This window comes from Tinamus guttatus, unplaced genomic scaffold (assembly GCF_059628265.1).
Source record: "Tinamus guttatus ecotype Peru unplaced genomic scaffold, ASM5962826v1 Tinamus_guttatus_pri_ptg000242l, whole genome shotgun sequence".
Lineage (NCBI taxonomy): Eukaryota > Metazoa > Chordata > Aves > Tinamiformes > Tinamidae > Tinamus > Tinamus guttatus.
The window spans coordinates 2,284,199-2,306,753 of record NW_028288776.1 but is presented as its reverse complement, the minus strand read 5'-3'; the positions used below and the strand labels follow the sequence as shown (position 1 = coordinate 2,306,753).

The 22,555-nt window shown below is 41.4% G+C and overlaps 1 protein-coding gene across 1 annotated transcript; it reads right to left on the bottom strand.

The window, feature by feature from the left end:
• Positions 1-21: 21 nt before the first annotated feature.
• Positions 22-22,257, bottom strand: LOC104565324 (vitellogenin-2-like). Its single transcript, XM_088526170.1, has 36 exons — positions 22,218-22,257; positions 22,001-22,021; positions 21,698-21,849; positions 20,042-20,293; positions 19,734-19,895; positions 19,426-19,574; positions 18,491-18,641; positions 18,239-18,396; positions 17,991-18,156; positions 17,376-17,501; positions 16,166-16,384; positions 15,529-15,746; positions 15,323-15,420; positions 14,777-14,901; positions 14,050-14,151; positions 13,326-13,445; positions 13,032-13,221; positions 12,612-12,705; positions 11,725-11,910; positions 11,223-11,364; positions 10,354-10,582; positions 10,095-10,270; positions 9,406-9,738; positions 8,931-8,978; positions 8,707-8,770; positions 8,612-8,634; positions 7,687-7,899; positions 7,456-7,598; positions 5,607-5,745; positions 4,779-4,914; positions 3,812-3,998; positions 2,391-2,482; positions 1,830-1,927; positions 1,592-1,751; positions 789-950; positions 22-137 (listed from the first exon to the last, which is right to left on the bottom strand). Exons 1-36 carry the CDS (start codon positions 22,255-22,257, stop codon positions 22-24), a joined length of 5,190 nt encoding a protein of 1,729 aa, XP_088382296.1.
• Positions 22,258-22,555: the final 298 nt, after the last annotated feature.

The window sequence follows — 22,555 nt, the reverse complement described above, 5'->3', positions numbered from 1 at the left end:
CGGTGCCGCCCGAGGGGAGCCTCAGGCCGGGCAGGACTGGCGCTCGCAGGAGCAGGCCGTGTGCGCGGCCACCGCGCTCACCACGTCCTCCGGTTTCTGCTGCAGCCTCGCGCCATCGTCCACGTTGAGAGCCGAGTCTGCAAGCGGCAGGAAAGCGCGAGTCAGGGCAGGGTTTAGAATCACAGAATCATTGTGGCTGGAAAAGACCTTACAGATCATCAAGTCCAACTGTGGGCGTACACAGAGGGGCTCATGTTGGTAGTAGCACCCTCGAGGTCTCATGGGTTTTCCACACATGCCGTGGTGTAGCCCAGGACTGTGCAGAATGGGTCGTGAACTAGTATGTATCATTTTCCCACTGAAAACAACAGGTACACTGAACACAGATGTATAAGGATCATGCTTATTGTTTTGGTGCATGCAGCTGCTGAAATGCTCACATTTTTATGAAGTTAAATGCAGGTTGGAACGTACTAATCCTGGTTATGGTGGTTGCAAGTGAACAAGATACTTTTTGGTGACAGATTATAAAATATTTATTCCCAGACATTTTCTCAATCAGGGACAGGTAAAATGTGACATTGCCCTGGATTAGAGCTTTTTTTTTTTTTTTTTTCCCCATACTAGAAATTCCCAGAAAACTGAGTAACTTAAGGAAGACCACACAAGCTTTCAGCCAGGTTCTGTCTTACCACGCAGAGGATGAGGAGCAAGGAGCTCTATGGGAGCAGGACTCATTTCAGATATTCCCACTATGCTGTGGACAGATACACATTCTACAGACTCACCAGCTGGTACACAGTGGAAACCAACAGATACAGGAACAACTTGGGTTGCTGAACAGCCCTCTACGCACTGTAGAACTGGCTCAACAGAGTAGCATTTTGAGGCCTTCTTTTCAAATGCAACAGGCTTCTCAATTTTCACAAGCTTGTGCTGCAGCTTGCAAGCTAGAAAACATGAATTATTTTAAAGCATCTATAGAATTCAAATAAGTTTTCTGTACTCAGTTTGTACATTAGCAACAACTAAGAACAATGAATATATCAAGTGACAGAAGATACATGAAATATGATGTTATTGAAGTGAGAGTTTCCATCAGTAACTGAGGTTATAAGAGAATCAAGCTTTCAGGGCAAAATCCTAAGGACAGAGACATGTGAAGTAGCAGAAAGGTAGGACATCAGTGTCTAAATCTGAAAAGATACTTGTGAAAACCCTTGATCAACTTGACTTCACCTAGACTAATGGAAATTTAATTTTTGATCAGTAGTGTCTCCTAGGCATCTGTATTTCAACCATACCTGCCTGGTATGGTTTAGGGAATTTTATAATTTTATCTGAAACACACATACTTCAGGTAGTTACGTAATGCAGAATAAACTGACATAGGAATGCAACAAAACCAAATCTTGCAGTGAACCAGCAACTTCAGGAAAAAATAGACTTTTCAGCTGGTGGACACCAAGCACAAAGATAGTGAAAAATAGGTAATCATGCTACAGTTAATAGACTATATCAATCTCATGGCTATTCATGTGAGTCATGCAATCAAAGGCAATGATATCAATATATGTTAGTATCTTAATACCTCCAGCACAAGGGTCTTCTGAGACAATCCAAGACTGAGTAAAACTCACTGCATCTTTAGCTAAATATCCACTAGGCATTTGATATTCCCTTTCCTTCTCACCGTCACACTTTCCACAAATACCACACGTTTTCCCAGCCATCCAGAAAGCAACCTGAATCTTTGTGAAAATAAAGGAAAGATGCATTTAATTGCCTGTCTTATGAAAACAAAAGCATCAAAAATAGATTAAAAATACCTCTAGTGTATGTCCATCATAATATAGTTGATCTATGCCATAGTCAGGGGCTTTTAATGACAGGCCTTTATTTTCACTGCTGATCAGCAGGCTTGCATCTGCAACAAAAAAGCAGAATGAGATTTATTTGAAAAAGAAGTTATTGTTCAGAGTCCCGTTAACTTTATGGGAATGTAATGTAAGTTCTGATATATTGTGAAAGAGATGGGGAAAATGAGAAGGTGTATTCCCCATGCTGCCCTGCAGTGAAGCTCAGTGACTAGGTAGCTGTGGCCGGAGTAGCTCTTAGTTGCCTGTTCTGTGACAGGCTCTGTGGACAGCCCAAGATACCAGAGCGCTGCTTTATTTAGTCTGTGCATAAGCGCAATAAAAATGACGTTCTCTTGCACTGTTCATCTTTCTTGTTGCTCTCCATAACATGAAGCCAGCATGAAGCTATGTTCAAATCATCTAATTTTCTCATATTAGGGTGAACCTTATCTTGAGGCAATGTTGCAGGATCATACGTTTTCCTTTGAGGAAGCAGAAAAGTGTAAATGAAGAATAAAATTGTTTTCCTACCAGAATTAGACGTGTATGGAACATCTGTTGGAGTCTGAACACCATTTATCTTTAGCTGGGTGAGTCCATTGGAAACGTACATGTCGATCTCACTTTAATGAAAGGACATGAGTATAAACAAGTGCTTCTCCTTCGTGCTACTCAAGTCACAGTTTCCAATCCTAGTAGAACTAATACTAGATGTCATTCTGGCATGAATTCCTCCTACACTTTGGGATGAAGCTAGAGGGAGGCCAGGGAAGCATGCCAAGCAGCATTCTCCCAAAACACCCTTCCCTACTTCTACTCATCTCTGAGCATTTGCTGGTGGCCACAGCTCAGGAGAGGAGGTACCAGATTGGAAAAATCCTTGGTACTAAACACTATAACTGCTCTTCTGTTCGTGTAAGCTGAAGGTGCTTTACATTTCAAAGAAAAACTAGATTCCCTACTGCAGTTATGGTCTCACAGCCTGAATATTTTGCAAATCTTCTTGAGAGTGGTATTTGCTCTTAAAAAGAAATATGAAGCACAAGCACATAAAAAAACAGTACAGTTCTATGAAATTATCACAAATGGTAGAATGACAAGGAATCTCTTTATCACAAAACGTAAAAAAAAAAAGAGTTCTTTATAAAAAGAGTATCCCTCTGCTTAGCCACAGAACAGGTCTATGGAGTGCCAGTTTCTCTCTGTTCTCTAACATTATGTCAGTTAGACACAGAAAATTAAAAAAAAAAAAGTACTTGTAATGAAAATGTGCAGATCAAAGCCAATTTATTCCCTTTGAGGAATACTCCCTACAATGATTCTGCTATGCATAATCTCATATAGTTTATAGTAGTTTATACTATAAATTTATAGTTTATAGCAGAGCCTATGATTGCAGAGGTGATTGTTTTAAGATGAAAAAATGTGTGTCTTAAATTAATTTCAAATAGATTTAGAACATTATGTACCAACCAAGGCATAACCTAAGAGAGTGTCTCTAACGTGGGAGAAATAATTCCCTTTTTAGCTATGTCCACTTCTCACCTACTGTGCTGAGATTACTGTGCAGGTGCTAATTAGTCTAATTATTAGTTTAGTATAAGAGTTCATACAGAATTATTAAAGCAGTCCCTATTGGCTTCACAGTTTATGTGTCTACGTAATTACTAAGAGCTAGAACGAAATGGTTAAATGCTAAGAAACTAATCAAGAATTTCAGGTGGTAAAGACTTCAGGTTCCTATGAACCTCAAATGTATTTCAAAAAACAGATAACTCTTCAAAGACAAAGCAAAGGCCCAAACCCCAGTGACATTACTAAAACTCTTTCCGTTGACGTCAATAATTTTGCATGAGTCTTATGCTGGTAACAATCTGTTCTAGCAGTCTGGGCTCCACATTTATAGCGTCATCAGCTTGATATCTGTTTGTAATAGTTTTGCCATTACTCACTGACTGGCAAGTCTGATATTTATTGCTATGAGATCATCAGACTCTTCCGATCTCTTCATCATGACCAGGAATTTCAGTTCTGGACTACAATCCTGAGCCAAGACGTGGTAGCAGTTTGCAGGCATTGAATGATTAAATTCAACTCCATTGAAGGTTGTGATCGTATTTTGGGAAACTGAACAACGAGCTGAAAAAAAGTTGATTATAATAAACTTTTTATCCTTTGTACAAGCATTATTCAACTTTACTTGCCTACAATTTTCTGGTCTTACTTATTCCCACATAGAAGTTAAATAATTCCTTCAGAATGAATTATTCCGGATTTGTAGCAATACAGAAACAAAAGCTTGCCATTCCACAAACAACAAAACAACCAGTTCGCAGTTCATTCATAGTGAGAGATAAATTTGTGAGTACAAATTGTGATCTCTTATCTCAGAATTATGCAAAGCTTTTTCATTTAATATTCAGCCTGAACAACACACGAGTTCACTCAGAGCATTAGTGAAATGATAATCCATTCAAAATCAAGTACAGGAGGTGAAATTAATGGATAATTTTTTGAAGTTTTTTTTTTTTTTTTGGTAACAGCAGTAGTCAAACAGAGCACCCCAAAACTGAAATTACTTGAAAATCCACATCATAAGTTTTATAGCATATTTTCCCCAAGAACAGTTTTTGCAATGAAGTTCAAAGTGATGCACTGGGGATAATGTACTTCTCAATCACTGAAGTCATCAATAAGTGTCAGTGAAACCCCAATTTGAATATTTCATCTTCAATATAATTTTTCTTTTCTTTACATTTTGTAACCCCCCAGATTTTCATTGCAAACATGTTCATTTCTACCTGAAGTCCTACTGATTTCTTAAGTGAGCATAAAATAATTTCAAGTTTTATCTAAAGGTCAGAATCATATTTACAATCTCTACAAAGTAAATGCCTGTGTATATAGTTAATTTCTGACCTTTAAGATTTTCAGTGATTGAAAATGCTGCTTTGGAAAAGAAGTTCAAGTCAGAGGATGGCAGTGTTGAAGTTGGTGCACTTCGTCTTGAAGGGAATGGCAGGGGAAGCCTTATGCCTCTGTCAAAAATTGTGAGCTGCAAATCAGTCAGAAAACAAACATTACTGGGGATGTAAAATATAGTGTGGTGTTGAAAGAACATTTTTCCTCTAACAAAGAGATCTGTGCTATGCACTGACTGAAATCTAAGTTAGAATTGAGATCTAGGTCAGAGCTAAATGTAAATTAGGTTCTCCGTCTACTGCACAAAACAGCTCTACAGTTTTAAATCTATAGAATAACAGTATTTTAAATGAAATTTTATATTCACCAGCACAGCCTTGTGAGGAGCCGCACATCGAACTTGGAGTGCAAGCAGTTTGCTTACCCGAGAGACACAGCCTCCCCTTGCCTATACTTTGGGAACTACTTTTTGGCCACTGTGGCTCTCTAGAGTTTCCAAGACACAGCAAAACCTAACATTTTCCTGAAAATTAAGGGCGGAGTGTTATTCTAATCAATTACTGTTGATGCATTATCAGTTGGGATTGTTGTGTTATAATAGTGTTTTTATTTGTTGTGTTTGCATGCTATATAGGAAAGAAAAATGGGTTACAAGATAACTTTCATGAGAGAACCAACTATGTGACTGTAATACCACTGTACTGAGGGAGCTTCTTTGTAGTTTAATAAATTGATTTGAAAAAGAAGTCTGTTAAACCAAGCCTATCGACCTTTGATTTCATAAGTATTAAAGGCTCAAGGATAAAAGATTGTGGAAATAGTTACGTGAGGCAGCTTGAGAACCGCATCAAAGCTTCTTGGAGACGTCAGAGCCACAACCAAGGTCGCCTGATGAGAGGGACTGTGCTGCTGCCTTTGGGAGTACCCAAGCATATACGCAGCTCCTGGAACAAATGCGTAGAACCTGGAAAAGGATGCGAGTCATTTAGCTGGTTGTTCTAGATGGGCTCGAGATAATCGCACAAGACGGCGTGGCTACATCAAGCATTTATTCAGGTGAAAACACATAAACAGAGAAGCAAAGTATGGATAGTTACTCAGGAGGTAATACTTGCCAGCAGGATACTGAGGCTGAACATGCTCGCGAGTTGGCCGACTAGAGGGTTGCTGACAGGCTCCTAACTTGGCGGGCGTCCCCGCGGAGACAACGTCGGCCTCGGTGTTAGGAGTCTCTCAGTCCCTCTTCCCACACAGTCTTTTCTACCAGGCTGCATCCTGCCACGTAGGGCCAGTACGTGCCAGGAGGCACGGGAGGCCGGGGGGGCCTTCAGTTGCACGAGCTTCCCTCCTGGGTACGCAGGTGCGCGTACCCACAGGGGGTCCCAGCCCTCAGTCTGAAGCCCCTGCCTTCCTCATCTTCCTCCTCCTCCTCGGGTGTTTGACCTTCAAAACTAGTTTAGAGGACATCTGCGGTTAAGTTGGCCACAAGCCCAGTCAAGCAGCTGCCTTCAACTGGTTTTGGAGGAGGTCGGCTGTAAACCTGGCTGAACAACCATCTCCATGTTCCTTATGTTCAGCCCGGATGGGCAGACATCTTCTTTCTCAAGGTCTTGATTTTGTTTTGCACAATAATCTTATGACCTTACAGATCATAAATAATCATAAAAATTTCTAAAAATAACTAAAAATTAGGTTAATTATTATCTTTCAGTGAGGATCCTTTGCTTACCAAGAATGTCAAGGAGTAGACAGATTTATATCAGCAGGCTACCTTACAAGCTTGGGACTCAGATAAAGAAATACAGAAAATAAACCTTTAAAAAGACTCAGTCTCAAGGTGGAACAAGGATAAGGTCTGTGGCTTTGCCCCAGGGTATTGAATTGACAGATAGCAGCTCATATAAGAATCGGCCTCTTCAGTAGAAATTTGTTAACCAAGCCAAGTCACCTTTCGCTTTTTAACATATAAGTTTATTTTGCCTGCACATTTACGTATCTGAAGTTTTTTTATGTGTCTGTATTTGGAAGCACTATTAAAAGAAAAAGTTTGGGCTTGAATAGCGATCTATAACAGTGATATCATAGGGAGAAAATATATCACTGAATACAGTGAATGAATAGTTTTCTCACACTCGGTATCACAAAACAGTGGCTATTTATTGTGCAGTTTATCTTACGGGAAGTATTTATATCACTTTCTCCAGAAACTGGGTGTAAGGTGCTTAGGTCAAGAAATTACCCTGTTAAGGCTCCCCTACGATAGAGACTGGCTCCCTCAAGCAACCAGGGTTAGGATTCTGCTCTAAGAGGCCCTCTGAAGCTCCACTGATTAGGAAGCATCGGGAGACCAGGTTCTTAATTTGACAATTTAAATTAAAAGATTTAATATTTTTAAAAATAGATTTAAAATAAAAAGATTTTAAAATAAAAAGATCTAATAATCAATAGATTATGTGTAGCCCAGCATCCCCTTTTGTTTCAAAAGGTTTTAATGCAAACAAAAATGCACTAAGTTTTGAGAGAATGAATACACATGAAGACAGATGGGTAATCTGATCTTATAAAATCATATTGATTGAAGATTTTTTTCTGCTCAGAAATTGCAGAATTGAATCTGTAGTTATGCAGAGCATTGCCATACATGGAGTTTTCAGAAACTAAAGCAAAATCTCACCATCTTGCAGCTCTTCGCAGTCTTGAAGGTACTTTGGGCCACTCTAGCTTCATCTGCATAGCTGGATTAGAAGCAAATTGCCCTGTTGCAATCTTAGTAGCAATCTTATATTCCTGGCAATCGTGACCCCATTTTACAGACCCCTATTAGAGGTAAAATATATATATGTTATGAAACAAAGTAGACCATTATTTTTCATTTAAATTCGAGATGATCAAATCCAAATCTTACCAGCGCTTTGTGGGGATTTATTGTTGAAGCATCAGCACAGAGTTTCCATCTGCTTGATTCGGCGATGCTCGAAACAAACATCTGTATCCTAGCGCTCGTGGGCTCTATATCAGTGTAGAGCACGAGCTTGAATCCTTCCTGGTGCTTATTTTTTTGGATGGCACGAAGAACTACAGCCAATATTGGTGGTTTAATGTCACCCAAGAATTTAGGCTTAAGCCAGAAGAGAGGAAATAGAGACCATATAAGTAAACAAAGCATTAAAATGGCTATATCAAAATCTTAATAAAAAAAATGTTTATAAAGGGGAAATTTTGTTTAAAAAGTGTTTTTTAAGTATTTAAAAGTCTTTCCATGTCCAAGTGATGGGAGACCAAAAGAGGTAGTTTAGGCAACATAAAGCTGGTGAAGGCTTAGATGAAATTGGGAAAAGAGTGAGGTTCTGGCAGGGAAGAAAGTGTACGTGGCAGGAACGTCGTGGCTTGGGACTGTGAGGAGCTTAGGGAAGCAATAAGTGTGGCAAAAGGGTTGGGGAGGGAGGTGAATTCAAGACACAAGGAAATGGGTGGGGAGAAAGTAGGACTTTTTTTTTTCCTTTCTGCAAGCTGCTCACGCTTAAAATGGGGATCTACTGGCATAGTGCAGAGAAAGGACCTGTTTTACTAAAGTAAATGTTTTACTGAGGTACTGTTTACTAAGCAATACTTATTCCTGGGTGTACAACAGTAAATTCTAATTTCATTAAAACATATAGTGTGTATTAGGCATATTCTAGAAAATTCTCAAATTGTTGTCCAAGGTTCTCATCTTTATAAAAGCAGGAAATAATTATACATAGAGGCTTAGTTTTTTTTTTTTTAAGTTTACATTAACTGGAAATCCAAAGTAAATGTTTTTACTTCCTTTAAATTAAGAAGACACTCACCTGAGATACAGCTGTAGAGATGTCTTCATCACTAGAAGAAGAAGAGGAGCTGCTGCTACTGCTACTGCTGCTGCTGCTGCTGCTGCTGCTACTGCTGCTGCTGTTGCTACTGCTGCTGCTGCTGCTGCTGCTGCTATTCAGGACTTTCCTTTCTGGAGCCTGAAATAACAGAAAAATCACCCTGAAGCAAGCTTTTACCATTGGAAATTGCTGCAGAAGTAATTTTTCACATTTTATTCTCAGTGATCTAAATCCTAATTGAAGTAAAGCTACTGAAAGCAGTTGTAGATCCTGCTCACAATATAAGCAGAAAATGTACCTGTTCATCGGTTGGCTTGAACCAAAACTGGTAAATAGCTAGATTGGCCTGTGAAAACAAACAGCACAGAAGAATTTCAAGAGAAGACAAGCAACTAACTTTCGACAACTCCATTAAAAAGTTCAGTATCAAAAACAGAGCAAAACAAAATTCATATCTTAAAAATATTTTAAAACGAAACTTTCTAAAATGTGACACAAGCTGAAGTGCTTCAGGAAGGTTAAAAATGGGAAACAGCTCTGCACTTCATCCATGCTGCAACAAACAACTACCCCTAGCAGTCTGTTTGCCCTTTCTGTGGTCCGTGCCCTGTAGGGACATACACTTTTTGTGAGTCTTCTCATAACCAGGAGGGACATACTGGGATTCTCTAGAACGACTGTGTTTTTAATTATTAAAGCACACTTTCCTGATTTTTGATACAAAAATATTCACTCCCAAGAAATACATTAACAGTCTTGCCTGGGTGAGTTACCTGTGGGTTGGAATATTCACTGTCCTCGCTGCAGTGCTTGTTTCCAGAGGGATGCTCTCCGCTGCTGCTGCTGCTGCAGATGTTACTGTTAGCAGAGCCAGAGGTGCTCCTGCTGCTGCTACTGCTGCTGCTGCTGCCACGTTTCCTTCCAGATTGCCTTGCTGCACCTTTCTCCTGGTCATTTCTGGGCTCTTTGCCATCAGGAGAGGAAGCAGTGGAAGAAGAGGATGAACTAGAGAAGGGGGCTGCATTGGGCTCTTTCCAGAGGTCTGTAACTGCAGCCTTGTTTTTACTAGGAATCTGTTTCTTATGGGACCGTGTTTTGTTTGTGACCTGCAAAAGCAGTTCAAAGAGTAATAGTTACAGCTTGCTGTGTAAAATTTCTCTCGGTGCCAGACAAGCTGCTCAAGCCTTGCAAGGAAACACAGCTTCATTGCCCCAGTCAGTGCAGAAGTTGCACCAGGACTCGCTAGGGCCACTCCTGCCAGCCAAAAGCCTCCCCAGTGCAGAGGGCTGGTCTCTGCTGGGTGCATCCCGTGGGTCCCCTCCAAGCCTGTGCTGGCCAACACGCCTATCATGGTCAGGTTTCTGACTAACCTCATCCTTGCTGTCCGAGATCGGTTCCCACATTGGACTTCAAGCCCTTTAAGCTCCATTTGTTGGAATTTTCCCCTTCCCCAGGCTTTTACCTTGAAGACCTTTTCAATGCCTAGAATCTTCTTCAGTTTAGCTTTAATGTCCTCGTATAGAGATGATGCATTCTTTTCCGCAGACCCCGAGTTTACCACGTCAATTATTTTGGAAGCTGCTCTGGATCCTGCCTGAATCTCCAGCTGTATTTTTTCAATATCAGCATCTGCAATAACTAGAGGCAAGATACTTATTTTCCAGAGCTACAGTTCTTGAGCAGCATTCACAGAAGTTAATAGACACGCTTGCTTTCATTACCTGGTTTCAACATTATTTTGGTTTCACGTTCTCCAATAAATTTGTGCAGGTACGTATTCCTTAAGAAAGCGGCATCTCGTGATTTTTGGCTGAGACAAGCGTAACATCCCAGACTGGCTAATTTGCTGCAGAAGGTGTGTGCGTTTGATCTTCCTCCTGCACTGTGGTGATGTGTCTCATCTGAGCTTTGCTGGTAGCCCTTCGATATCACAGTAGGATTATTTTTTTGCTGCATTAAACAAACAAAGAAGTAAATAAAAATACTTTTCCCAAAAAAAGGTGCAGTTTTTTCCTTAATTCCTTTTAGTGAGAATGACAAGAATGGCACCAGCTTTGCCCACATAAGGAAGCGTTGCCTAAAGGTAGAGACCCAAGCACTGGAAGCAGTGGGGGTTTGGCTCTGCAGAAGAGGGCAGTTCTCCATCCCAGCCTTTCCCATATAAGATTTTCACAAACTTCCCATCAAAAACCTGAAAGGACTCTGTGGAGGAGCTATTTCTCTGAACTAGTTTTCAGCTACTAGCCTTCCTGTTCCAATTCGGTATATTCCTCCCATGTTAGCAGCAGGTCTTAGCAGCTGAAAATCACTTAAGGGGCTTTTCTCTCCAGGCTTGGGAATAAAAACAACAATAAGACATGCTATCAAAGCAATCATATTTGCATAGGATGACAAGAGTGAGCAGACCTTAAGTGGCTTGAACCCACAGAGACTGTGGGTGTTTGGGGGTATGCCAGGTGCCTGTTGAATCACAGAGTTCAATGGTTGTGATTTTTTTTTAGCCAGTTGCTGGGTTGTAGATGCTCAAGCTCTGTGAGAAGTTGTCTGTTCTCTAACCACTTGCTAGAGCGGGAGTCAAAGGCATCTTTACCTTCTCACTTTGCTCTCTCGAGGACATTTCTACTGACTGAAACGGCTGCTCAGGGATACTCGGTACTTCTCCTTCAGGGAGAATATGGGATCTCTTCTCTGAATCTACTTCTATGTTTCTTGAAATAGCATAAACTTCACTTCTGTTGAGACAATAAAGGCATACAAGTAACACCTGATTTTGCTCACCCATCCTGTCTTTAATTCTGAAGAGATATGGGCAGTGCTGTGCTTTTTCCATATTTTAATGAGCGTTAAGCCACCAAAGCAGCACTACCGCATCAACGGATTCCATGTCCTTCTCCTGACTATAGAGACACAGAACTTATTGGTACAGTTATATTAAAAAATACATATATTTTGCTGATGCATGAAAGAAAGCATCATTATGTGGCTGTCAAAGTATAGCAGGGCCTAACAGCAGTTCTGTGTTTGTGATTTTATAACAAGGAATTGACAATTAGTTATATGTAACATGCAAAATGCAACAAATCCTTCTGTACCTTGCAGATGCTAGCTCAACCTCCTGACGGCAGGGAGTGGTTTCAAGTTTAAAACTTTTTTCTTTCATGTTTATCCTGGCATCAAATTTCATTGTAGTGTTGGCACTGAACTCCGCATGAAATTCAAGACCACTCTGGGCATACTGTGTATTAATCCCCATCATTGCAATCACATGAAAATATACTCTGAAAGAGTGGAAAAAATTACATATTAACATGCAAATATTTAAGTTTGAAATGTAAAATTTGATTTTTGTACTGTTCTTTTTATCTTAACTATTATGGATAGATAAAGGGACGTATCATGTAACAAGACAAGAACAAGTTGAAGTGTCACTGAAAAAAGTGGACATTTTTACTGTTCTATCATTGATATATTGCCTAAGGATCATCTACTACCATAATCTTTTATCAGTTTCAGACTGTGTCTAGTTTCTTATTATTATTAATATTGTTACTATCATTATTGCTGTTGTTTATGCTAATCCAGAGACGCATCTTCTTTTTCGTTCTGAAATTCCTCTCTTGTGATGACAAGATGACACTGAACTTGTAAAACATTGTCATGTGTAAACAAATACATCTTCACAGCTCAGTATCTGTAGTCAATACACAGTATAAATGGGAGTCTTTTTGGCAGTGGCAGAGCCCTGAAGCAGGGCACAGAGGCCGCTGCCAGGCTCGCAGGATCATGAGGTAGCACGTGTAGCACATGGCTCACAGCTTCACTACTCAGGAATAATGCCGCCACCCCAAATTTGTGACAAATAAGGCCTTTTTATAACAACATATTATCACATATCTGTTTTAAATATAAATGAATGTACATGCTGCGTGTGTGTATGTGTGTGTATGTGTGTGTATGTGAAAATATATGTTGTCATTACTTTGGCTTGATATCAGCATGAAGCTCCATATTGGCTTCCAGCAACTGGGAAGCTCTAAAATTGCCAGATAATGGTGGTGACATCTGCATATCAACTGCAAGAGACAGAAAGGAATTGTATGAACAGATTAGTAATTAGTTCTGGTGACAATTTTTTTTTTCAATAAACATAGTAGTTAGCACCTGGGTAGTGCTTTTACATTTTGAAATATTCTACACAATTATTCAAAGCTTCTTACGTTTCAGGCAAAACACACTAATTAGATCTCAAACCCTTTGGATGCAGCTGAACACTCGTATTTATACATTACAAGAGCATTTGTCAGGCTTTCAGGGGGATTTCGTTCCTGCAGAAGGATTGGGCCACAATTACTCCGGGGCAGGCTGGGAGGCGCGTGCTGTGCGGGCGCCCGGGGCTCACCGGTGGCCGCGGCCTGGGCCAGGGCGACGCCGTAGAGGCTGAGCTCGAGCGGCAGGCCCGTGGCTGTGGGGACGACGTGCCGCACCTCGGCCACCATCCCCGGCAGCATCAGCCCTCCAGAAAGGCCTCGGCGGGCCGCGTCCATCACCTTTTTCACCGCTGCCTGCCAGCTTGATGGTCTGGTTAGGCTCTGAAAACAGAGAAATAGGGTAGGTAGGTAGGAAAAAAGAAAAAGAGAGAGAAGTGAAATTATCCAACACCTCAGACCAAAAAGACAGTAGTGGTTGTCAGTACCGTCACAGCCTGCTGAATGACATCTTTGCCAATGTCAACACAGGCAATCTCCTGGCCAAGGATTTTCACATAAGCAGATACCAGAGGGTCTTCAGGAGGCAACTCTTTCCACCCCACAAGCTGTAGTATTAGAGAGAGATGTGGAAAAAGAGAAGAAGCAGATAGCGTTATTTAAAATATAATGTTGCACTAACAAAGACTGAATCAAATTTAAACTGTAGATGCTAACTACAGCTCCTTAGTCAGAAAAGCAATAGACTTCCCATAGCTCTGAACTAAAACAGTCTTCCTTATGGTGCATAACTGACTTCAGTCAGTTATGGGACTTTTTCTAATAAGGATATTTTTTTACAGCAGTAAGTGACACCCAAGTTTGCTCATGAGGAAAACTCCTATCCAATAATCACTGTAAAAGAGAAGAGCAATCCTTACTGCATTTTAATAGTCACTGCAAAACACATGAATTTTTGCTACCATCATCATCATCATCCTGTGCACTGTACACTGAAGACACACCTGTGTGTTGTGCTGACAGGCTGAATGAAAAACTGGCATCCACTGAATATTGTAAGTGCAATATGAGGTCATCTTCCCATGACCACACACCGCGACTTACTCCTTTCTCACTGAAATATCAAAGGGATGCTAGGTGGGTAGGCAATGCAACACCAGCACTGGTAAACTGCATATTTTAAACACATCAGAAAGATGAATATATACATACCGTTTTACCAAGTTCTTTCAGAGTCTTGTATGTGTCATATTTAGTAAAGGGAATATTACGTTTCCGAATAATGTTGCTTAGACTTTGTGAGCGGAAAGCCACCTGTAGGAAACAGTTAGGCATCACAGAGTAAGTGCAAGAAAGCCCAGGAATACCTTTGCATGTAGTAATACTTCTACTGAGGCCACTCTAAACACATAGTTCATGAGGCCATTACACTTACAAGGGTATGTCTACTGGCAGATGGCTGCAGGCTGTGACTGCAAAGGTGAGGATGTGCTGAGGTAGATTTGAATTAGTCAGTGGGGGTAATTTTAGAGTAGCTCAAAGCTAGCACAGGCTATAAAGCCTGCCCAAGAAGCTGAGCTGCATGCTGTTACATGGAGCATCATGCTGCACTGGCTGCACTGCTAGTCAAAATGTAATTTCAGCTGCTGATCGCCTGTACTTATGCAAGATGTCCTAAATGTCATGTGACTTTAGCTAGGTAGAAGAAAGCTCAGCTGCCTAAGCTTTCCTTTGCTCTCCTATCTATACTATCATGTTTGATGCTGAATCTATGTGTCAAGATGCCCAAATACATGTGAAATCATAACCATGAGCCATATATTCCCTCCTGCATCAGTCCTCACTGCAAAGGATGGAGTTAAATGCTACATCAGGGTCCAAATGTCTTAATAAGCAATATTATTGGTAGCTGGGATTATTATTTTAATGAAATATTTACCTCAACAATATCTGTTGCTGTATTTGCATAATATCCTCTTACTTTTGTGACTATATCAGATGGAAATATAGTGCCAGGATTATTCATTAGGTAGACCCTCCAAATTGCACCAGCATTATATTCATCTATAACAGGAATAAAATGCAGCAGAGATTTTCATTAGCGTCTTCAAGATAACTAGTTTATGTTTAATGTTATGTTCATGCTGTATTAGATGACATTTGGTTCTGACAGTATTCAGTCCTACATGTCTTCAAATTTGTGACCCCAAAAGGAGAACTTATTTCTAGGGCAGAGTCAATATAACCACAGAGATTACAGGAGACCTAAATCCACATTCAGATATCTTTTTTCCTCAGTAGATAACCCAAAGAGTAGTAGAATGTGTTTAGGGCATTCTGCATTTTAGGAGATTCTTGTGCTTTTTCCATTTCAATAATGCACTAAACCCACCATCCATTGTAGGATTTTGGATGAAAATTGTGGAACATGATAAAGACATTTCTGCCTGCGCCAAAGGAGTTCAACAGGGTATCTGATACTTACTGGAATAACCACCAACATGAATGACCTTGCTGTAACGATAGCTGAGTCTGTCAAGTCTGGGGCTTAGTAGCTTAATGGCAATGTTGCAGGCAGCAGATCTAAGTAATACAGAGCATATGAAGGTAGTTGACTGTAGCCAAATTCTTTGAAAACTAAAAGAAAAATAACTGTCTGTTACCAAAAACTTTATGTTTTCCTCTACTTACAAATTATAGAGCTGTGGGATCCTGGCTACTGCCAAAGCCTTCATGTGTGAATATGTGAAACTGGCTAGCTGTAAGCTGGGCTCCTTTAGCAGTGAGCTGGCCATTGCTGTGACAGTCGGAAGAGCAGGCTTAGTTTCAAAGAGGACAAGACAGGCCACCATTCGGACAGTAGGAGCAAGTGAACTGTCCATAAATAACTGGAGCAAGGCTTCTCTTACCTAAAGAAAGAAGATACAGCCTGTGAGTACCTTGTAACTTCCTAGTAAAGAAATACTTCTTACACAGCCAATTTCTGATCTGCACTGACTGGAGAACAAAACACTATGCTGAGACTTGAGCAAAGAAGCTGTCACTGAAAACAAAGATATTGTTGGGTGTCCAGTGAACAGGTTTAATAAAAACAGCCATTAGTAACAGGTGCAACATGACAGCAACTAGAGTAACCTTGTTTCCAAAAATCATCAAGGTGATGTCATGAAATTTGCAGATGGGCAAGAGGAAAGTCACTAAGTTAGGAATCTTCCCCAGGTTGCTAATAGGTTACTAACATTACCTCATGCTTTTATTAACACTGCATCACAAAGTTAACCCAGATCACATCTACTAGCACGTTTGCTTAAATAATAGTTTCAGTTACTTTTTCAGGGTCTTTTCTGACAATTTTTCTCAAGGCCAACACAGCATCAGCATGAATTCTGATTGGTAATGCTGCAGCAGAAGGCGAAAATGTTGGCAAAAACTTCAGGATGCGCTTGATACTGTCTGGCTCTCCTGCATTGCCCATGGCTTTCACAGCCAAGGACATATCTTCAACATGGCCCTTGCTGGCGGCTTCAGTAGCAAGATCATGGAGAGGCTGAAAACAGAGCAGAGTGGGTTAATCATTTCAAGTCATGATCTAATGATGATACATAAAAATGCATATTGCCATAGCAAACATTACGACTGCTGCAAAACCTTGAGATAAGCTGTTCTTATTTTTCTTCAGAGAAAAATCTCACCACCATTATCAGGACGCCAAATATGAAATATGTGAGCATTTTTCTTTTTCCTTACATTGTGTTATAACTGATTTTGCATTCTACCTGAGCCTGAGCTTTGGAGATGTTCCTGGCTAGATGCCTGCCCCAGGGAATCTATTGCAAGTTTTAGAGTGGCACTGGACCAATGCAGGTGTCCTCAAAGGGCTACCCTGGTGGCCCTGGTGCCACTCCATCAGCCCTGCCAGCCTACATGCCCGCAGGACCTGCCACAGCCACAGAATCATTTCTTATGTCAACAGCTGATTTATATAAAGGTCTTTGCTGTTCTGATAAGACAAATTACTTTTCTGGTGAACTGTTTTTTTTCACTCTTTTGGGGAAGATTTAAATCCTGTTCCAATGCCAGCAGGCCACGCCAGTGCTGTGGTCCTTCTGACTAAGGGACTGGAGTGTCATAGTCCCAGGACAATGATGCGAATGTTTCTGATGGTGATATGCAGCTGTGAAGCTTTGGAAGGTCTGGTAATGGATTTTTGGTATAATCTACTGACTGTAAGAGCAAGAAGAAGAATTGTAATTATCTTGCTTTAATCATAAATGTTATATAAATTTTGTTTAAGTTTGTGTACAGAACCCTTTATCCCCAAGGGCTTTTACCTTTGAAATTCTGTAGTGTTAAGACCAGATTTTTAGAAAACATCAGTCTGTCGTTTCATTCTGTCTTTGCAATTTTGCAGGGAATCACAGCCAAGAATAAGGCATCTAAACAACTAGTTACATAATTACCAACATTATGAGAATTAAATTAGAGATGTTTTTAAAATGTCTTCACTCCTTATAAAATATGAAGTGAGAGCAACCTACCTGAAGAAGTTCCTTAGGCAAAACTGAAGCCTGAGCACTGTATTTATTTACCATGCAACCATATCCCAGGTAAACAAGTATTCGAAGCATTGGTGTCTTTTTGATTTGGGGACATGTCATAAAAGTCTGCAGAAGTAAAAAGTAGCATTCTTTAGTGTTCCTACTTACTACAGTTGGCATACAGTGAACATTTCCCTTTCATTCCCTTGAAATAAATAGAGAAAATTATTTTGTATTTTACCTACATATTTTTTAGAAGTTAGATCAAACACCAGTCTTTTAGATACAATAGCAGTATTCTTGTTTCAGTTATAAAATATGTTCTTTTACTTTTGATTGTTGCTTGATTTTTTAAAAAATTTATATTTTGGCAAAAAAAGAAATCAGTGGCAATTTTCCTAAGATTTGTGGGTTTTTTAGCAGTATCAATAACAAATACATTAAAACATTTTTGGTAACAAGTATCTGGAAACATTTTCTAAAATGCCTACCCAATTTTTCTTCATATCCTGAATTTTACATTATTAGAAGGAAATATACATTGCATCGTTCTCTTAAAATTCTTTAAAAATGTATGACTGGAAAACAGAGGAATTAAGAAGAATTTGTACTCACTGATGCGATTTCTAGGGTTTGTTCATTGGGTGTAACAAAATGGAAGGCAAGAGGGAGCGTCACAGCAGCTTCCCAGAGGTTCAGCTCCTCCTGGTGAATCTTCTGCTTTAGGAATTTGAAGGTGTCGGTAGCTCCAGCAGCGCATACTGCACTCAGAAACCAGTGCCTGCCAAGAAGGGGAGGATTCATTATCTCCACTGCCCAGTATTTCTCTGATCAGAAATTCTAGCGAAAAGTAATGCAGTTACCTGTAAAGAGGTTTATTTGCAAATTGCTGCCACAAAGACTCAATTTGATCAAAGGTCACTAAACGAAGAAGCTGGATCATCTGTAAGAATTTTGTTGAAGCTTCTTTGCTGGATCCTTCTTCATTATACCGAACTAATTTTCGCAGTATTTCTGCTAACTATGAGGAAAAAAGGTATAAAAGAGTATGTCGAAAATTATTTTCTGTTAACCTTACTAACAAGGAAACAGTATGAAAAATGAGCACCTAATACCTGCAATTCTGGATTTTTGATCTTTATTAGATGGATTGGCATCTGGAGTAGTTCTCCTGAGAAATTGTAATGGAGATTCCCATGGTTGTGCAGTTGAACTTCCGGGGGACTTATGGGAGTGTCTTTAATGTCAACCAAAGTCAATTTTTGTCTTCAAGGGAAAGAAAGAAATGCATCACTAACATCCTACTGATCTGAGTGGTGGATATATGAAACTGAAGTTGGAGTGCATTGAGCATTGCCCAACAGGATAGCTATATTGACTGCAAGTGGATCAGGCACTTCTCAAGTTTGTTCATAAATCAAGTTATCTGGAAGTAACATGGGAAGTGTGGGAGATTTCATTAAAAATTGCAGAAATAACTGAGAGATTGGATAAATTTCCCAGTTCTAAAATAAAGGAAATATCTGACAGGATTACTTTAACAGTAGGTTCAGGTTTCAGTTTTGCCGCTTTTCCTTGCTGTGGCAGATGAAGGGCCAGGTGAAGGTTTTCCGGGTTTCACCAGAAAACGCAGCTTTCCTGCCCAGGGAGGGTGGCTCTGCTCCCCAGCACTGTGCCCAGCGCAGGGTGTCGGGAGTGCAGCCCTGCGGTGTGCCAGGTGAAGAACCAGCAGTGAAGATGCAGTGGGCTGGATGCAACCTGTCGTAAAACACTACCAGTTTTCCCCCCGAGAGGCTTGGCTTCAGGAAAATTGGCTGCTACCATGCAGTGACTTCATCTCTGCTAATTACAAAAGAATCTGGTTGCAGAGATCACTTGCCTGACCCAAGTAACCAACCCCAAAGTGCCTAGGACTTAAAAAAAGCTTTCCAATGGCAGCGAATTAAGATAGTTGTTTAACTCACACATCCTGAGTAAATGTTCTAGGCACCTCATCGTGGCTGTGATAATTAGGGCTGCACCTACAGACACACACTGTAACTGATCCTACCTTGCTTCTGTGACAGCAACACCGTCAGGTTCATTGAATGGAGCAATCTGATACATCTGTTCTGACACAGCAGATGTCATCACGGCCCCGCTGTCATCATACTTCATCTTGTAAGTGAACATCACTGTGCTTTTAATGTTTCTGACTTTCTAAAAGTGCAGAGAAAATCATTTATGAATAGGAATAGCCAGTAGTTAATTTATCACAGATGAGCTAAATTCCTCATTAACATCAGTGCAGTGGATGTATATTTAACAATTGCTTATGCCAACGATGAGTTTGGTAGCATATACTTGTGCTGCTCATACCAAGGGGCAGGTAGGACAAGGGCGGATGTAAGCCATTCCTATGCTCTTCACTGCTTTATCCTGGCAGTCGCTTAGATCCTTGCTTTTGGATATGGTGGCATAATTATTCTTTAGCTTGTCCTGGATAACATATCTGGTTTGGCAGATGCCTTCAATCCCATCCTGTGAGTATTGATGAAACACAATGAACAGGCCTTCATGACAGACAAAAACAGATAAATGAAAACTGCCTGGGAAGTATAGGTACAGGCACATTATTATGTAACTGTGAAATGAGAGTAACAATAAAAGAATGGAAAAAAACGAACCTCTTTTACTTCATACACATTTTGTGACTTTTTCAGGGTCATCTGCATGATGTTCAGAATTCCTCTCATTATGTTCATACATATAATGGGACAGTCTTCAACAGCATAAATATTTCCAACCCTTCCTTCACTATATTCAAACCTAAAGGCTTGGGTGAAACATGAAGCAATGGTTTCTGTGAGCTTTGATGCTGGGATGAAGGGGTCCCTGGGCCAGAATCCATTGTACTCGTCCAGCTTAGGTGATTGAATCTGCAAACAAAATTACGAAAACATAATCAACATTTTTTGTCATCAGTTTGATACAGTGCTATAAGAAAGAAACTGAACACTACAGTTCATGGCCAGATACAAGGCACTTGTCCAACACTGCAGGAAATGCCTTCTCCCTTAACTCCTTATGCAAGTCCTAGGAGGAGGTCTTGGAAAAACAATTTCCATAAAGGATTTCTATTAGAAGAATGCAAATGATCTTCAAAAGTTCTGCAAACCTGGTGTATCTTACTGAGTATTCATGTGAGTGAAACAGTGGCTGTTAGCAATCTGTATGGAAGGGAAATTCTCTGCTTTCCCTCTATTTGCAGTTAGATTTTTCCTTCAGTCTAAAAAGCGCAGGCAAGCTGTGACTCAGGCTGCCTCCCTAAACACACAGGAACTGTTAGGGCTGCTGCTCACTGCCCGGCATGTCCTCAAGCAGCAAAACCAAAGCAGCTCTGGTGGGGAAGCTGAGCTGACCCGAGGGAGACAGCCCAGAACGAAATGGCCTTTCATTTGGAAATGGGTTTGATAATTTAAAGCCTATCAAGCTATACAGCTTGTTGGCAAGTCCTTGGCTGCTACCTAGTGGGAAATGTGTGCCTGCCTGCACATTTATATATGCATATACGTACTGTATACCTAAAAACATTGATGTACCTCTGGCTCTCATACACACAAATAAACACTCCTCTTTAGAGGGGAATGGTGTGGTTTTAAGGGCTCAGTTTTATCCTAAGTATTTATAGTTACTGCTGGCAAGTGTGCCTTTCCCTCTGCCATGTTAAGTTCCCAACATAAATCCTGCTCAAGGCTTTTGCCTTTAATTGCTAAAGTTAACAGCAACTCTAGCTAAGCTGTAGTGCATGTGGAGCTGCAGAATTGTGTTATACTGGTTAAGGGAAATTTGCTTGTGCTGTTTAATACATGCCCAGAATTCCATAAACTATTAGGCTAAATGTTGAGTGTTCTCCCACAGCTGCTCCCTACATGTTTTTTTCTAAATCCCCCTTTTTATGGTCAAGATGTTTGTGACCATATTTTTCAGTCAGAAACAGCTCTTCCAGGTGCAAAGGTTACCACTGCAGCTCTCCACACCTGCCTGAAGCCTTTGGAGCAACCCCAAGAGCAATGGAATGGGGGCACCACGGGGCTTCTAAGGTTTCAGGCCAAGCCTGGTCTCAGCCCACAGAGCAGACTGGCAACCACGGACAGCACATGCCCAAACCCTGGTTCATTTCCCTAGGCGGCTGCAGCAATGTTTCCCCAGCAAAACCCCAGTGGGGACATATTCTAAACGGTCTTGTGTGCATGGAGATGACCCCAAGGCTCTTGGAGATGTCCCCAAGTCCTTCAGGCAGCCCTGACACCTCTCCCCCGTGCTTGGCGCCGGCGCGTTACCCTCAGCACGTGGTGGGTGCCATCCAGGCGGCCGAGCTCCAGCTGGCAGCGCAGCCTCATGCCGGCCGCCGCGGTCCCGCCGCCCTGCAGCCGCTGCAGCACCAACCCCTCATAGCTGTAGCGGTAGGTCCGGCCGGTGCGGAAAACGGGCTCTGTCAAGAGAACAGGTGAAACACCTCCCTCACCATCACCACCGTGATGTTACGTGTGAGAAACAAGCGGGAAAAAGGGCAGGGGGTGCCTACAGGCAGGTGCAAACGGGGAGAAATGCGCTGTGGCACAAGGCCGGGAGGCCGCACTTACCCAGGTCCCGCTTCTGCCCACCTGCATGGGAGGAAAGAGAGGGACGTGTGAGAAACCCACGGTTCCGCGGCAGCACTACCCCACAGCCCGGCCCTCATGCACTGCATGTGTTTCTGCGTCAGCTGCACATGGGGACCTGCAGCTGCCACCCAGACGGCCCCCGGTGTCCCCTCCAGCTCGCAACACGGCTCACCACGTTGCCCACGCGCCGACTCACCCGCCAGGGCCACCAGCAGCACGAGCACCAGCCCCTTCATGCTGCAGGGACTGGATGCCACCGGGATGGAGCACCTTTTATAGAGCAGTTACTGACAGGGGCGGCCAATTTTGTTGCGTTAGCAACTTTTTATCAATGCCTCCGAGCTGCACCACTGGGGGCTGGGGACACAGCTGCCCCTGTGGCCGCAGGCCCTGAGCCCACCTTAAACACCCATTTCCTTCTCACCTCCCCACCTGACTGCGCTGACAGGGGCTGCTGAAATGGAGGTACCTGAAAGCATGAAATTATAAGTATTAACTGCGCTGGGAATTGCTAATGGTCTGCACTGGTCAGAA